General features: G+C 43.1%; 1 protein-coding gene across 6 annotated transcripts in view; it reads left to right on the forward strand.

Annotated features, from left to right (window-relative positions):
- The window catches only part of qkia (QKI, KH domain containing, RNA binding a), a 73223-nt gene that overhangs the window by 39018 nt on the left and 15410 nt on the right, over positions 1-18795 (forward strand). For all 6 annotated transcript variants that reach the window (XM_073484300.1, XM_073484296.1, XM_073484294.1 and 3 more), the window contains exon 4: positions 6934-7077. In XM_073484300.1, coding sequence (XP_073340401.1) covers positions 6934-7077 — 144 coding nt within the window. The remainder of the gene's footprint in view (positions 1-6933; positions 7078-18795) is intronic.

Below are 18795 nucleotides of genomic sequence, written 5' to 3' on the forward strand. Positions count from 1 at the left end.
ATAGGGCTGTTTGCAAAACGCTGTGCAGTGGAAAGTACAGGCTGCAGTAGTAAAGCACACGACTAAGGCCAGGGGCTACCTCTATTTCTGGACCTACTGAGCTGAGGTTGAAGACATAAAAGGCTAATGTTCCCCGTCTATATATCCTGAGACCCAGGGTATGAACGTGGTAAAAACACTTTTGTGTTAATTTACCTTCAAATTGGATATTGGCACAAAATTTTGCACACTGTGTTTTGGCCTTAAACAGCAACATCAAAGCATTTGATAGTCCAGACTGATTGTTGCAAAGAAGTGTTGTTTGGTTGTCCTGTACTGCACCAACCGGGTCGACCTTGCAGTAGTATGTTGTTTTAAGCCAACAAAGTTGACTCATATTATAGCTGCCTACATATCAAATTTTGATACATCATACCCTTCAGCCAAAGCAGACGATTAAACAATGAAAATCTAAACTTTGAATGCTACAGCAACTTAGATTCATCCCTGAGGGCTTCCAAAGTGTGTCAGATCAGATTTGCTGATGTACTTTGAAGTTCCTGTGAGGACAAATTGACAGTTTTGAAAACTGTGGTATTTCAAGCATCTGTGCATGTTTTACCCATGGGTCTTAGCTGTGCTATAATGGCTGCTTTTGGCTGTTTTTCTGTTTCTGTTTTTCTTCACTGAGTGACACCTTTTGCATTTGCATCCTGTTTTTTTTTTTTTTAATCTCCCTCTTCTCTCTTTTTGTCTGTAGCTCCTAGTTGCTGTGATTTTCCAGGCAGTGGTGCTATATTACGATGCATTTACATAAATCAGTAATAAGTTTATTTCATCCCTCTTCATATGGGAATCTCCTTCTTCACACACACACACACACACACACACACACACACACACACACAGTCCACGATGCATCGTATTAGAAATGGGGTTCATACACGCAGATGCACGCAGATTTTCAGCTGAGTCATAATCTTAGAAGCTCCAGTTTGCTGCAGGGCCAACATTTTCTTCCCTCCTTTTTTTTTTTTTATGACTCCTCCATTCGTATTTTAATTTCTATCTCTTCTCTTCTCATTTCCCTTGGAGTGTGTTCATTATTACAGAACAAGATGAAGACACTCTGCCATGGTTCTTTCTTTGGAATTAGATCCTGAAGTAGTTAAATGAGCGCGGACACGCTCGGGCATGCACATACTCATGTGCACGCGTTTGTCTTAGCTCATCACATAAATATATGATGGCCTTCATAATCTCATATCATTTTAAAACTTAATGTGTGCCACTTTGTTTGGAGGGACCTGTCAAAAATCCTGTACTAATCTAACAAAAGCCCAGAGCAGTTAAATATTTATGCAACAATACAGATGAGCTGGATAATTTCTTTACTCAGTGTTTTGATTTGTGATGAACTTGGAGCATAACTCAATATTTAAAATCTTTCAGAAATAGTTCTTGTTGTTACTCCGGTTAAATTATTGTGTCAAATCTCTATGTAAGCCTTTATTTTCTAAATTGCTCTCATTAAAATTACATTTCCCTTTCTCACTACCTTTTTCTGTCTAATCTTAGATATTAAAAGTAAGTTAGGCTGGAGAAATGATAATCAAAAAATACCTAATTTCTGTCCAGTTTTCATTTCCTTGCTGCATCCACTGTCAATAAATTGCAAGAAACGCCAACAGATTAGCCCCCTGTTCACCAGAATCCTTTGGATGGCCCTTGCGTGTCATAACTGTGGCTCGGGCCCAAACAAAGCCTCAGCCGTAGCCTCCAGTCACTGCGTCCTCAACCTCAGTATTTTCAGCTTGATGCCCTGTGGCAGCAGAGGAAGCCGCGGGAGCAGCTTAGCCAGTGTGTTTATTCAGGATCCATTAGCGGCAGCGTTTTTATGCTCTCAATAATTCAGCTGGTTGCTCCCTCCTGGGCCGCACTGCCTGGCGGGGAGTCGGCTCACTGGAGCTATGCAGTGGGAGAGAGTCGGGTAGACACTGAGGGGAGAGGGAGAGAGAGAGACGCAGGGTGAAATGAAGAACAATGGTGAGAGAAGAAAAGCAGATCAAGTAGAAAATAAGGAGGAAAGAGGCAGGTGGGGAGAAAAATGTGGCAAAGCACACTCTTATCAAATAACACCCAATATAATGTTTATAATTAGGCATGTCATGATCAATATTTGTTGCTATTTTATACATCTTATATTGCACACCTTACCTTCACTTACCCAGCGTTACAGATTTCCCTTGATTGTTTCCTGTAATATTTTGTGTGCAAATTATTTTGGCTGCTCACATTTAATTCTGCCCATAAGTACTGCCTGCTGTCACTGAATACTAATATCCCCCATCCTTTTTAAGCTAGCTGTTGCTTCTGAAACCACAGCCACACATTGTTTCTGTTTTTAATTCTAGATTAACTGTTCATATTTCAAGATAAGTGAGCATCTACTTGTGCTCGTAAAATATGAGCACATTGTCATTTTAACCAAGACAAACAACCGTAATTATGTTACCATTTTCATAACAAATCTTAGCCACTGTAGTGCTATCAAACGAACTGTTGTTACATGGCAACAAACTAATGTTTTTAGCTTAATTCATAATAAAACAAGTTTTTCTAGTAGTAAATACCTTTTTTTTTTTTACTCAGAATATGTAGAGAGAACCCTTCAGAAATATATTGATCATGTATTTAAGTCATAATCACAGTATGAAAATGGTGAAATCATTAAACCCACTTGTGAATGGCTGTGAACGAGACTTGACGTTCAGCTCAAATAATAGGAGACAGAAGAAACTAACGCAGGATAATTATCTGTCCCGAGACTGAGCTTCACGCTTTGATCAAACGAGACCAAATATAAGGTGTCTGTGACAGCGACATTTGTTCTTTACTCTTTAGTTACTGCCTACAGGGATGAAACTTGTATCTGATGTCCGTTCTGATGATTATTGTATAAATGGTTGGAAAGTAAAAGGCTCCTAGAGTTGTATTCCAATCAAGCTTTCATCAAATGTGGCAGCTCGAGTCCCTCTGGTTTTCACTCTTGCAGTCATGCTTAATGCAGATCAACAGCAGGAATATAAGGAGTTAAATTACAGGTACTTTGTATCGACCATTGCTGAAAGTAGAATAGGGATTTTCCTCCATTTTAGAAAAATAATTCCCTAATTCTATTTTGGCTACCACACAATGTGAGATTACAGTTAGCACTATGGACAGCTATGTAGTTTGAGCCACAGACTTATTATCTGTCAAATGCATTTCTTTTTTTGATTAGTTTTTTTTGCTGACTGGATACATAAGAGCTTAATTGTTGTAGCTGCATGGTCACTGGCAGAGCAGAATAGGCCTCAAGCTTGGACCTTCAACTTCTGCCAGCCAGTAGACAGCGCCACAGCACAGCTCCCAAACTTTATTGCTTGAGAGCTAATGTGTGACATTGGCAATCGATACGTTAAAGTTGATTGGCCTGTTGGCGCAGCAGCAAGCACACTTGTTTTGTTTAAAGTTTAAGCTGACTTGTTTCTTTTTCTCATCTCCTGATGTCTAAATACTTGGCCCAATGCAACTGAAAGCTTGTTTCTGTTTTATTAAGAGTTTACAGGGAGCTATTGTGTTGATGAGAAAAGCAGAGCAATGTCCAGGTGTTTCTTTTGGTGCATTGGGGATTATTGACTGAAAATGGCATTGAGAGGAGACGATGGCAAATAGCACGAGGTGTAGCGGCGCCTGCAACATGGTTTGCTGGAGCTATTTACGTTATTTTTCCGGTTGAAGTGTGCTGTAGTATGGTTACTTGAGCTAGTGATTTTGACATTTAGGTGACCTATTCTGGAACGCCCTCTGTTGTCCTTAATCTGACCTGTTTGTCCTTTAATGTTTCATATATTATTATATAAAGAAACCTAATTGGAGTACACCAAAATCATCAAGCATTAGTAAGTCTTACCATATTTCCACTCCATTCTTAAGTCAATCTTTTTTTGGTATTTGAAAGCAGCCTGTCACCTTAACAGCCCTGCCTGCCCTCGCTTGTCTCTCCTGCAGCTCCCTACTGCACCTGTTTGACCTGCTGGCATTTAGCCTCAGTTGCATTGACCCCAGTTGGGAATGTCCTTTTAGGATCAAAGGATAAGGGACTATTCCGAGTGGAAGAGATGAAACAGTGCAAATAGTTTCATTTGTGCAGGTTAAAGTACAACGCTTTAACATGCTCGTGTGGTGTATTAAGCAGGACTTACCTTCAACCACAACACCAAGGATTGAAAACTTTGTGTGTGCAAATGTGTAACCTGTTATGCGTCCTTGAGCAATTCGATAAATCGCTTCCAGCTTCAGAGATGTACCGGACCCAGCACTGTAGCTTTCCTGTGGAAGGGGGGCATGCGAAATGATGGTACCAACAAGATCAATTGACAAGTGACATGTGAGCAACCAGATTGCACTGCCACTCTTGTTGTTTTTAGTGCAACCTAAAAAAATGGACGGGAGTGTCTGAAGAAAAAGACTTCTATTTCTGTAAGCATGTGGTGTCATCCATGTTAAGAATTGAGGCCTAAGTTTATTGGGCTCAAGCTGAGAGGTGTGAAAGCCAGCAGGCAAACAGGTGCTGTACAGACGATGCAAGTCAGGCAATAAAACTGACGAGCAGTCTCTCCCTCTGATCCTATTCTTAGATGTTGCTTCTAGATGCAGTGTCCGTGCTATTTATTAATGCCACATGTTTTGCCAAAACCGATTACCCTCTGGTACGTGGTTATTGCCATGGCATTTGATGTCGGCCAGTGCAGACTATTCTATTCAAAGGTCTTCCCAGTATTCACTTTTGCGTTCACCTCACCCTCCCCCTTTTCTCACTCTGTCTCCCCCTCCAACCCCCTCTCCTCCTCGTGTTTGTCATGCTGTCACTTTCTCTCAGAGGGCACACAGTGACCTTGTTCACAGGCAGTCATGCTGGTGTGTGTGTGTGTGTGTGTGTGTGTGTGTGTGTGTGTGTGTGTGTGTGTGTGTGTGTGTGTGTGTGTGTGTGTGTGTGTGTGTGTGTGTGTGTGTGTGTGTGTGTGTGTGTGTGTGTGTGTGTTCTCTTTCCGCAGCCACATACTCATGCACACGCAGACATGTGTTCGACTTACTTTGTTGGATCCAACTTGAGCAACAATCCGTCAATAAATGTGCATTTATGTACCTGCCATGTGCTTTCATACAGTGCCCTGCATACACAGGCAGCCTTCGTGGCCTGTCTGTCTGTCTTTGTCCCCTCTAGAAAATGCTGAGTCACCTTCTAGTCCCCATGTCCCCTAATAGGCCATAAGCAAACAGCCATAGTGAAATAATGGCCTGACTGCTGAAACTAGGCCCTCCCCCCTGTGTGGAAAAGGGGAAAACGAGAGTGGAATATTGAACTTTCTTGTTTGTGCGTGTGTGTGTGTGTGCGTGTGTGTGTGTGTCGTAAAGAGCAGTGCCATGGCAACAGGTCTCTGTGGAGTAGAAAGCAGGTGGGTGGCACTCAGCTGAAGCTTTAAGCTTGTGTGCGTGCGTGCGTGCAACACTCACTTTGTGGTGCTCGTTGAGTGTGTTGAAATCATGTCAGGGGGACCCCTGCAGAGCACCGCAATGCATTGTTTATAATCAGGCACCGCCACAGTGGCTCACTACTCACAGATGAGCTGTGGCGTGAATTTGTGGTGGTTTGTATGTGCGAGGGTTAAACGGCAGTGTTCATCAACAGTCTGTACAAACCTGAACCAGCATGGGGGAAGAAAGCTTGGATGCATCCGACTGCTTGAGACTCTGACCTCCTTCAGGAAAGAAATTCTGACTTAGAGATGTTTTTGAGTTACATTCCTTTTGACATTTCCTGTTTTGTCTTCACAAAATCAAATAATACCGTTGTGACATTCTAATCCACGTTTTGATGTTTTAATGTGGTGTCACACATCAAAGAATCTGAGGTTGCATCTTTTTCCGACAACCTAGACCTCAACTCCTCACCTCAAGGGGAAGTAGTCAGCTTTCAAACCGCCGACTTTCATGGTTGTACAGTGACATCGATGCAACCTCAAAAGCTTTTTAGAGCGCTCTCAGTGTCTGCTCGCTGCACTTACTGTCAGTGGGGCAACCAGAAGAGGGAGGAAAGTAGCTACACTGAATGGAGAATGGTGGTTCTTCTACAAATGTGTGGTTACACCATAGTTGTCTCTACATATCCCATTTTACCTTTTCAAAAAGAGTCGGGCATGACTGGACTTTTCACAGAGGCACCTGAAAAACGTAAAACGTCATGCACGATTTCCCAACCCGAGCCTCCCAAATTTAAATCTTGAAACGTCTTCCTATTTAACAGTGTTGAAAGGCTATCGAGCAGTGGTGTTGGTTTTGAATACAGCCCATTGTGCCTTTCAGGTACTGCTAGTGCTACAATTTGGCGCCCTCTGAGTGCTTTGGCACTGCCTTTTCAGGAGGGAAAATGACTCCCTCAGAGAGCTATTGTTACCTGGACAGCATTGTCCATGCAAACACAAGTCGGAAACAGAGGCACACACGTACTCCTTCACACACAATCCTGTGGCACTTTGAACTATACCCCATGTATCACAATTGCATTCCTACTAGTTAAGTTGGTGTGGCTTAAAAAACTCTCTCTGATCCATCCACCCATCCATCTTTCACTGATATTAATTGCTGCAGGGCTAGCTGTCGTCTTTGTCTCTCTGAAGCGAGGGATCTATTAAAGAAGAGTGTCCTTTCAAAGTTAAAGCTAAATAGCTGACTAAAGGGCCGCTCCTGTCATCCTGCTTCTCTTCACAGGACTCCGTCGTCCTCTGTGTATGCCTGCCTCTCGCCTCCGCTTCCTCTGATATGCCATGTTACTGCACTGGTGCTCCAGCACACCCACACTGTCACATTTGCTCACCGTCTTTCTATCACTTTCCCTCTATCTCTGTCCAGGAGGAGCAGAACAGAGGGAAGCCAAACTGGGAACACCTAAACGAAGACCTTCATGTCCTGATCACAGTGGAAGATTCACAGGCCAGAGCTGAGATCAAGATGAGGAGAGCAGTGGAGGAGGTCAAGAAGCTCCTCGTACCTGCCGTGAGTACATACCACACACAAGCTTATACACACACGGTAGCTGCCTATGGCCTCATAGGCTATTTAATGCTCTCCACAAGTTGCGTGAGTTTTCAGGGAAGTTGACACTAAAGACATGGTTTAGCTCTGGTTTAGGAGTGCTGAAAGGGGCCTTTCCTAATGATCTCAGTCCAAACAGCAGGATAGTGAGGCTACATATGGCATACCACCTCTACCCCACTGTTTGCATCCTGTTTACTTCCATATATAGACCATGGGAACAGGTTGGCTGTACACCCAGTGGAATGAAAAAACATAGCTAGCTGCACATACCCCCTGTGACTGTCACATTTCATCTCCGCTTCCCCTCTGCCCCAACTTCCTCATACACTGTGGCACTGGTGATGGCTGCTGGTAGTTTTTTGGCATGCGCTGTTTATTTTCCCTGTTAACTGTGGTGACCAGGTGGACGAGGCAGCTGAAGGCCCAGGTTTTCCATCAGGTGGCGATGCACGGGTCTCGGTGGTCTGCGGAAATGGGGCCAGCCAATTCCAGGCTAAACAAGAGATGCACTTGGGTTTTAATGTTGTTAAGCTGCTTTCCGTCCTGCACTTTATCCTGTAAATGCAGAATTATGTTGACACGTGTGCTTCATTTATATTCTTTTAGTTTGGGAGAAACAGATGCCGCAAGGACAATGTTTGCCCTAGATATAGCTAAAGTATCAGCTTTTTTCTGTAGGCAAATTATGATGCCTTCTGGAACCAGTGCACAAGGGACACCCCAAGGAAGATTATTTTGACAGATATTATGAATGCAATCCTACAGTAGATATGATTCAAGATTTGAGGGAGTGATTTTTGCATCATGGCTTTCATTTTCACCGAGAAAGTTATTAATATGTGACATGATGAGACATTTGTTGGGGTCCGTACCGAACTAGAGCACCTCTGTAGCCCTACAGTGCTTCATTATAATGCTGTCTTGTCACACATTTTTCGATAATGTTTAAATTAATTATGCAGCCCTAATTATATACAAAGAGCAAGGGGAGTAAGGGCAGAAAGACTGACCAGCCATGTGGAAGTATAGCACATCCACAGGATATGCACACGAAGAGTTTAATCTGAAAAAACATGCCTGAAAACTGTATCTGATCACATAAAAATTATATCTAACACCATGCACTAACTTTTTGTTCAGCACCTGTTAAGGATGTAATGGAGGTGCCAGTATGCCGGTGTCCCCTGTCTAGTATGATGGTTTCCTCCCCATCTGTCTTAGTTGGTCCTCAGCCCAACCTGACAACGTGGAAAGCACTTCAATTCATGTCCTCTTGTTTGAGGATTTGCTTGTCTCTATTCAGCCTGCCTGTCACTTCTGTAGGCACTTGTTTTGTTTCTGAGTGCAGGAGTGTTTCAGATCTCCACCGCCTGTATGAACACACAGCATGTTGACACACTTCTTCAGGCACATACAAACCTGAAAATGAAGCAATCTATGGAAGCAGCAATGTTTCAAAGAGTGATGCAGATTGAGTCACTGTTAACACACATGTGTAGACACATACACAACAAAAAACCCCTTTGGCGTCCTTTTAAGTCAATGACAGCTCTCGGCAGCCAACACTCATCTGAATGGAGTGCCACGAAAATAGATTCCTCGCTCTTCTTGAAATCTCTTTGCATTTCGCAGCCAGACAAGTGCATTAAAGATGGTCTGCTAATTCAGTACCTGAACCATTTATTGGGTTAAGGAGAAGCTCTCTTCTTTTATTTCTCAAACACAAAAAAAGCAGCTCGGAGCTCTTTTGAGACACTAATAAAATCTGGCTCATAAAAAGTTTCACTCTAACCTTAATTCAAATAACAGTTTAACGGAGCTAATTAATGACCGTTTGCAGTCCACCGGAGGCCATTTTTCCTTCAAGCAAGGCATCTTTGTTCATTTAAAAGTAATGAAAAGATCCTTCCATCAGATAGACATGGTATGTTTTGTGTTTATCTTGGCCTATCAAATTCACCTATAAATGCTTTTATTCTTGAGGCATAAAATGTTCCTGCCTTGTTTCGTAATATAAGAATTCACATGGCCCTTTTTCATTCTCTGTTTGGATGTATTCTAAATATTAAAGCTTTGTACTCCAAGGTTTACTTTCAGTTAATATTTGCTTTCAAACATATTATGACACAGATTAATACTTACTGATCAGAGAAAGAAACCAAGCCTATGTTTCTTTTGTAGATCTGACCTTTTTGTACTGCTTACAGCAAGGGCCAGACTTAATGCACTTACCTCAGTGGTCTGACACTAGCCTTAGGTATGACAAATTTAAATGTCAATAGAAGTGACGTAGTTTGAGTATGGTAGAATAAACCTCCAGTACTCCTGACCCTGAATGTTAGGTTGGTGCATTATCTACCCATGAACCCTGCGGGATGCTATATTCTCTTTATGTCGCTGTCTGCAAGTGCATGCACACATCATGAGTGGGTGGGCAGTTGGGCTGTCTGGCAGTAATGCCCTTTATCATGCTAAACTAGATTGGATTAAAGTATGGACACGCAGGGTACGCATTGTTCTAATGAAGGGCATCTTTTCCACATTTGGCAGCGTAAAATCGCCTTTATTAAATCGCGCAGGAAACAGAATGAGGTCATGGTTTTTTATTTCCCTTCAAGGAACAGGCTCAACTTGTCATTGGAGAGGAACCAGCTGCAGAGCTGCAACAAAGAGGGAGAACAGACTGATAACCACAAGGTTGTTTTGTCTGCGAACCTGATAGGAAAGGCTTTAATATGATAGTTTTGCTTTTAAATTAATCTCAAAATTGACACATTTGGGATTAGGAGTGAGGATGTCTAGCATGGACAAACCTATACTTAACCGACCAAGCAAAGTTCGCAGTTAGTAGCAGTAAGGCTTATAGTGTATGTGTACATGTGTGTATTTATGTAATGAGAATATTGTTCAGCAGTAACTACATTTTTCAGAAAGTTGTGAGACCAACCAAGTTTGACTCACCATAGAGGAATATGACAGCATGTAACACTGTTAAAGTGTTTTGTCCGTGTCTGAATCCATTGTCAACATTTCATTGGTTGACGTGTTAACATGGCAAATATTGACAATTGTGTAACGCCCTGTCAATAACTGCTCCTCATTCAGATTGATTGACAGTTGGAAGAGGGTACTGATGGGTTAAAAGGTTTCACACTTGCTCCACTTTGCCCTCAGTAGTGCTCTTTTGGTCCCTAGTTCTGTGAACTCTTCAACTCTCCATGAACTGGGACCAGGGGAACATTGGCGAGATGAGAGAGACAGAGGCAGGGAGAGAGGGGAGAGAGGGGAGAGAAAGCTGGGTGGGAGAGCTTGATTGAGCTACTCTTTCAAGTGTGGATTTACTCCACTGATCCTGCCCTAGTATACACACAAAATAGCGCAGACACTCTCTCTCTCTCACACACACACACATACATGGTTACACATGCCCAGAAAAATACTTCCACATGCATATACATACACACCGACTGAAATGCTCCTCTCATCCTTTGAGTCCTTGGTTAAGGCCCTCAAACGGAGCAGGCAGGAGAGCCCCACTGCACTTTAGGTAACCTCCACTCAAATACTTGCAGAGCTGTATGCATAAACCCTGACTGGCCTATTCCATTTCACCCTTCTGTCCCTAGAAGAGCTGGAGAGCGATAATGATTGACCTGTAGGCGGGTATTGCAGCAGACCCTGGCCAATTGCGAAAGAGACCTGACTTGTGTTTATGCCATGATTATGTTGAATAATGTTGCCATCACAAATAAGAAACGGCTCTCAGCTAAACAGACTCCCGCCCAAGTTCAGATCCATCTGAATTACCTCCGTATGTTATTAACGATCTTCAGCTGTGCTCTGCAGGTCAAACAACGCTTGTATGGCAAATGCAGAATTTCTACTGTTGTGTGACAAGACTTGGCCTGATAACTGTGTGCACACAGGGAGCCACATAACTTTAACACTGTATAAATAAAGCCTTGTTTAATCCTTATTAAAAGGCCAAACATGTAACATGGCAAACACGTTTAATTGGGTAGATCAGCCCAGACTCACTTGGGATGGACGACAACAACCCCCGCTGTGCTCCTCTATATGAGCTATAACCTTTAAGAATGTTGCGTCTTTGTGCAGCATGCAGCAGCACATGTCTCCGAGTGATTTACTTTCTAATCAACAGTTAGCCGAAAGATGCATTGAAATATTAAAACGCATTTAATGCACAGAAGGTTATACGAAGTAGGAAAGGGGTGGAGATAGGAATATAGACAAAGTGAGCATCTTCTACATCTTTGCAGCCTTTTGGGTTCTGATAAGAACCCGACAAGCTGGTTTCATTTACTGGTTAACAGGAATAACCACAATTAAACTCTGCTGCAGCCACAGCAGTTAAAGATCTCCTTGGTCTTTTCTTGTTGATCACTTATTTATATTTATCACCTTTCTGCAGGAAGGCATTGGCAGATGTGACGATAGATATGTGACTCAGAGCATTCGTCAGGATTTTTTTCACATTTTATGGACTAAACAATTGATCGATTAGTTGTGAAAATAAATGGCAGATTAATCGATAATAAAAATAATCATTACTTATAGCCCTACTGTGCTTGTTTGCGTCTGCACACACATTTAGCTCTGTTTGGAGCCTTTGTGTATTGATTTGTGTACTTCACACATACTCATTTGTGTGATTGACAGGTGTGTGTGTGCGCCGGACATTTTTATGGGTATCATAAATTCTTATTGGTCACCTCAGGTCACAGCACTGTTTGAAGGGCCTATGGGAAAATGACAGTCAGGCAGACGATTGGACAAGGCCATCTGAGAGCAGACAAAGGCCATGTCCTTGGGTAACCCTGAGCGCTTTAGCCTAAAGACACTGCTAGAAATGTCTTGGTGTTTATATTTTGCTCTTTGGTACTTATGGTGAATATCACCCAAGCTGGATGCAGTGTTACTTTTTGGAGTAATGAAGGAGTACTTAGGTTTTTATCATGCTGAGATTTGCACAAACGACACAGACTCATATTCTGTCATGGATTACAACACATCTAAATGCTTCATGTGGAAATCTATCGCACTTCCACTGTGATAGAATTGTCAGGTTGCAATGGCTTTTACCTTTGCATTATTTTTAGTTATAATGCTGTTGATCTAAAGTTGAAGCATATGCTGTACTTCATGTTACATTGAACTGTAAGATGCACTGTAGAAATCCTGTCCCGAAAGTCCTGAAATGTAAATATAAACACGTTACCCTGGAAACATCCCCCAGTAGAGCACCTCATACTTTCTGAGAGATCAAATTGTTATGCTGTGAAGTGGTAAGTCAGCTACATACAGACTTTTTACTCTGGTGGTGAAGTCTGTGGATTCTGTTCTTTTGCGAATATTAGTATTTGATCTGCAGGGACTGATCTGGTTGGATTTCATAAGAATCCTTTTAGAGGAAGTTCATATGGGGACGATTCTCCACATGTGACAGCAAGAACTGATGTAACACCATGCCATTTAAGTTGTGTGAGAATGCCTAATAAAGCAAGCTGCAGACAATGCTATCCACACTGCTCTACATTTGATTCAGTGCAGTGATGGCAAGCACTCGCCGCAAGCTACCTATAGCACATTAAGAGGGGGTAGCAGGCTTGCCTTGAATCACACACACACACACACACACACACACACACACACACACACACACACACACACACACACACACACACACACACACACACACACACACACACACACATGCCTATAGAGCACCCGAGAAGCAGGAAGGGTAAGGTCTGAAAGGAGAACAGCACACAGAAAGAAAGAGCTCATTGGCACAGAGGCACTCTGGCCCTGGAGAGCCAAGTGCACGTCTCCCTGAATGAAACTGTCATTGCAGAGAACAAAGTGAGCAGCAGCCTGAGAAGACCAGCGGCCTCAAGCGCTACTCTCTGTTTGAAACACGGTGGGAACCCAGTCCTGCTCTTGTGCTCCAACTCTCCATTTTCCCCTCCATCCTTCTCTTGCCCCCTTTTTATTAAGTTCTATTTTTGGTATTTTTTCACTTGTGTAGCTCTAGTCCACATCATGGAAATTAGGAGATGGTTTCATTGCTCTACTTTTCTTTCAAAAAAATGCCTTGAAAGTGGATAGCTAACTGAGAGGTCTCCGACAGTTGCCATATTTGGCTCACCAGGCTCATTGTGGCCCTTCTAGGCCAAGACTAAGTTTCACTTTTGCACAGAACCCGTACTCCTGTTCCTTTGTTCTTATTCCTGTCTTCTGTTCCCCTGAGCCTTCTGTCGCTCCTAATCTCTCCGTCTCTTCTGTTTTCTCTCTCATCTTTCTATCTCGACTGTGGAGCACCTTTTGAGGAAGAACATACAGTAGATGGTGTTTTTGTAAAAGCCAGACAGATGGACCTTAATGGACGCCAAGTTTGGCGATCTGCGGGGTGTTGTGTCTGTACTCACCAGTATGCATCCGGCTTGGCAGAGCGCTACAGTGGCAGCGCCATCAGAACCACTCAGACAGGAAAGGCACAGGCACAGAGAGAAAGATGATGCAGAACAGGCCGAGCTAGATTTAAACAGCGCAAGTCTGTTCCAGGCAGCAGTGTACGGACTTTGCAATCAATAAACACCTCTTTTTGTTTTTCTTTCTGTCTTTCTCGCTCTCAGTCTCTCCTCCTCTCTCTCCTCCCCTCTCTCTCTGTCTCTCTCTCTGTCAGCAGTGTCTGACAAATGAGTACAAAACACCATCTGGCTGCATCCATCCATGTGTGCCTCTCCAATTAATGATGTTTATTCTCTGTTAGGCCTACCTATCACTACCATTCTCCTCTTATTTACTCTTAATCTACCCTTCCACACACACACACACACACACACTCTCACACACACCTGCCATCATGCATGATATCCAGCCATATCCATAACAGATATTTCTCATTTCCCATTGAGCCTGACTGATTGTCTTGGGTGTTGCATGCCTTTGACTGTGCTTGATGCACATTACGTTAGTGCCTCTTAAGGCAGGACTCTGCAACAGGTGCTGTGTCTACCATAGTGTAAATACTTTAAAACTGCAACTTAGAAGGGAACTTTGCCAATTTCCAACCAGATTTGTATCAACAAGAACCAACAAATGAACAATGGTAAACTCCCTTCCATGTTGCCTACACCCACAGCTCCCTGCTCAAGCTGACTTTTTCGCTGGCTGTAGGGATTTGAACTACAGATTGTGCTTCTACATTTTTGTACACCCCCATCCATGGTGCTGATCAAATATGAGACAAGGTTCCCTTACTGAATTTATGTTTTCGTTTTCTGAACTATATTTTAGTGCACAGTTTATCTGTAATATTAAGATCCTTTGTTACCAACATTAGAACTCGCAGCACGTTACTCGCCAGACAAAATGTTTATTACTGTGATGTATAGCTGCACAATTCCAACTACACTCAAAATCGCAATATGCTAAGTGCAATATCGAGATCACAGAAGCTGCAGTTTTTTTCAAAAAGGAAAATGTGTGACAAAACAGCATTATAATGAAGCACTTTGGTGCTGCACAGATGCACTGACCATAAATCTTGTTCTCCAGATGTAAGAAAACACGTTTGTCTGTTACAGACCCTAACAAATGTCACATCATGATTTTTTCATTGAAAAATCATAATATCTGTCAAAATAATTGCAATACATGTCATAACCATATCTTGCAGCTGTAGTCCAGTGCAGAGCTCGGATTCTTGTTGATGTTGGTTTTTTACCTTAGAGCAAAAAGAAAAACACAGCTCGTTTTCTCAGGTCATGTAGAGATGTAGCACCAATTTCAAAAATAATGCCCCTCTCTATGGTGTAAACAGCACATTTTATGAAAAGGCCATCTTTCCAGCGGTGAAATGCTTCTTTGATGGTCACACAATGTGTGAGATTGTGTCTTTTGGTTCTTTAAAGAACAAACACTTAGGTGTTATGAAACTACTTTGTGTTTCTACCATCTCATCCTAGTACAGCTGCATAGTAAAGGCCATCACAGACACCACACAGTGCGATAAAGGCTTTAATATTACCGCTTGTCCTGCTTCTTCTAAGTTTGTGTGCATGTAAATGCAATGACAAAAGTAGCTACTCTCTCACTCCGCCATTCAGCTCAAGTAGGCTTAGGGGCATTACAGGCCCGTAGTAGGTGGATAGTTTTAGCCAACCTGGCAGCCCCACTGTCCCAGTAGGCTGTTATTACCTTCATCAGGCTAATGAAGGAGCTGGATTGGATCATATTAACCTCCTGATCTCCACCTCCCAGGACACCACAGTTACAACAAGCTGGACCACACTGTTCGCTGCTCTCATTATATGTGTGTGTGTGCGAGAGAATGGTGAGCCCATCCCACCGTCGCGTTGACGCTGCATCTCCCACATGAATGTTAATCATCTTTTTAATTGGCTTCCTTGACCTGGTGACCTCTGCTTGAGACGGCAGGACTGCATCACTGTTCTCCTCTTTCAGTGCTGTTTTCTGACTGTGTGTGTGTGTGTGTGTGTGTGTGTGTGTGTGTCGTCTTTTTAGCTTCCATTCACTCTCAAACAGTAGAGACTGGAGCAGGCCTGGAGGCAGCGTGACCTTTGACTCCCAGCCATCCTCCACTTTCATCATTATCCCTCTTCACATCCTCACACTCTGTGTACTCATTCATCCAGCCTTTTGGTCGTCATATGCCCTGCTAATACGTTTGAGACAAGTACTTCACAGACACCTATTGAAACTCTGTAACCAGGAGAGCAGAGGAGGGCAAACACTAAAATCGTGTGCAGTATAAATCACCTCTGATTAATGATCTAGAGGTGATAAGTGGGTAATTGGAATTGACCACTTAAACTGTTTAACCAAAGGAAACAGATGTGGCTCTTCCGACACTTATGCCAATAATGATTACTACTGCGTGTCATGTGATTGGTTAGTGTGTGAGAAGTGACTGTGATCAGCCATGTCAGGTGAAAGCGTATCTACTCAAGCATGCACGCAGAACTTCTCGGTTACACATATAACCGACAAGCGGAGGTCCAGCTTCCGCTCTTCAACTGCACCCCAGGCACCAAAACAACAATAAAATGCTTCAATCCTCCAGCCTGAATGTTGACATTGGACTTCAAACATCTGAAAACAGGCTCAGGCAGACTGGGTTGAAAATGAACACACGCAGTCAGGTTTCATCACACAGAAGACCCACATACAAAAACACAAAATTATTGGCCGGCGAATCCTTGAGATATTTTTACCTTGGCCTTACCTCTGTAGCTCTGAGAGAGGAAGAGCGGACAAAAGAGAATATTTTTATATTTAACAGCTCATGTGCAAGAAGGCGAACTACCATCATATTCATATTCTTACCCTGTAAGTCATGTTAGAAGACCATTGGCATATATGTTTTATTTCACAATTTTATTTTTATTTTGTTTGCATACTTTCCTCTTTTCCAAGCACACAAAAGACTTCCTTCTTATTTATCTTTGCCTCATTGTCACCTCCAGCATCGAGCCAAGTGAAGGTTCACTCGTATTTTCTTGTACTACTTTCTCTCTTCTATTTTACTTCCTTCCTTCCACCCCATGCCCCCGTTTCCCTCTGTGTTTGTGTCCGTCGTCCTTATTCTTATTCGTCGTGTATTTGCCCTCTCTCTAGCTGCCCACTGCTCCCTTTCTCTCTCTGGGTGATTGAGGGGACAAGCCATTCACCACTCTCTCTTCCATTATCCTATCTGCAGTGGCCTGAAGGCCCCCCACATCCTGTTAACAACACACCGGTTACAAAGCACAGAACAGGCTGGAGCTGTCTGTCTTGACTGCGTTAGCCACAAAGAAAAAGCATGACAGAGTCACTGAAGCATTATAAACTATATAAAGATGTTTTTTCCAATTGATTGCATGGCGAGGATATGCCACAAAAAGCCTCTGTTACTTGTTTGGACCTAATTTTAATGATTCCCAAGCTGCACACATTCTTCCAGTCTAAGCTTTTTATTGCTGTACTACATACGGTAACCACTGAGTGTCTTTCCATGTGTGCCAGGTCCCTCCTGTCAGCTCAAACCCGACAGGAGGGACTTGGTCTGGTCTTGGCCCAAAGGTTCCTCCCCTGCCGTCCCTTCCCATCTCTTCTCCATCTGCCCATCCCTCCTCATCTCCTGCTCTATGGCTCTCCTGAGGGGCGGACAGGTGGTTCTAACCCTAAAGAAACTGTACCCCTGCAGGGAACAACCTGCCCAAGCCTGGCCACCTTCCCTAGTCTTGTCCTCATCCTCTTTAATTTCCTGGCCCTGCTGAAAGGCAGGCACACTCCCTCAGCCAGTCTCAGTCTGGAGAGCCGAAAGATGCCAACTATTATCACATAAATTCCAACAATTTGAAGCGTTCCAACAAAGAAACAGTTGATTGCGGCAGCTTTGTGATCATGAGAGTTATTGTGTTTAATTGAGAAAAGCAGAATTTCTTGTGTATGTACATCACCCCAGAGGCAGACCTATAACATGCTCATTAGCTGTTGTAAGGGGTTGTGTTCAAGAAACCTGTGCTCGCCTGCACATGGTGACATAAGAACAAGGAAAGAGGCAGTGTGACTTTGAATTCCACTCTGCCTGCTGTTTCCTCCATCATCAGGAGTCTGCTCACGGAGCCAGCCACAGGAAATGGTGAAAACTCTAAAGCGGGGGGAAAGATTCAGATTGCAATAACATTTGTGCTGAATGGCATCTTTCATCCTCCTTCCTCACCTTTCCTCGCTTGTTTTAGCAATCTGCCGCTCACAACTCACTGGGGTGGACAATCGGGAACAAAAGAGAAGGCACAGTAACATGCATGTGCATTAATTGTCATGTACAATCTATAATAAAGAAGTAAATTATATGTAATTTATCACTGTAAGCTTCACCTCTCCACGCTGAAAATATCTGCATATATGGAACCAGTTTAGTATAGATGGATATATTTTGAATCCATCAAATTCTTAACAGTGATTCATCAGTCAACAATTAATCATGAATTCAAACAAACATAGAAAAGTCTTTCTAGTTGAACAAGCCTAAATATAAGTCTAAAATGAGGAAGACTGGTGCCAAGTCATTCGTGTCCTCAGGTCTGGAAACTTGTCATCCACAGTCCTGATCCAAACCTCAGCCTCATCACGCCACAATTAGCACTTTCTCTCTTACACTCTCTCGTGAGCTCTTCCTTCCCTTTTTTTCTCCTTGAAACATCATCCTGTTGCTAATCCATCTCTTTCATTTCTCCCCTCTGAGGGGAATTAGTCCTGTTTCTTCTCTTGTCTCGTTCATTTAGATTTTTAAGGCGGCCAAGATCCCCAGTGAAAGTGCATTCTATGTACACAGGCCCTCTGCACCACTTACAAAATTGCCTTGCCCACTTGAACTGTCCTTTTAATTTCAGTTCGCACACATACACATGCACTCGGGTCCCTAACCACCCAGGACTCTCACATCATTGTAAAATAACCTCCTTCCTAATCCACCTGGTTGCGCTAGGCTCCTCCAGGGGTTTTTTCCAAGTGTCCTAATACAGTGCGCAGACAGAGGAGGCGGGTAACAAGGCAGGCTGAGAGGCCCGGGCAGTTTTTAATCTGCCCTGGTCCTCCAGTGCCAAGTAGAGGGACCCTACAAGCCCCTAGCCAATCTCTGTGCCT

The sequence above is a fragment of the Pagrus major genome, chromosome 16, assembly GCF_040436345.1.
Source record: "Pagrus major chromosome 16, Pma_NU_1.0".
Classification (NCBI taxonomy): domain Eukaryota; kingdom Metazoa; phylum Chordata; class Actinopteri; order Spariformes; family Sparidae; genus Pagrus; species Pagrus major.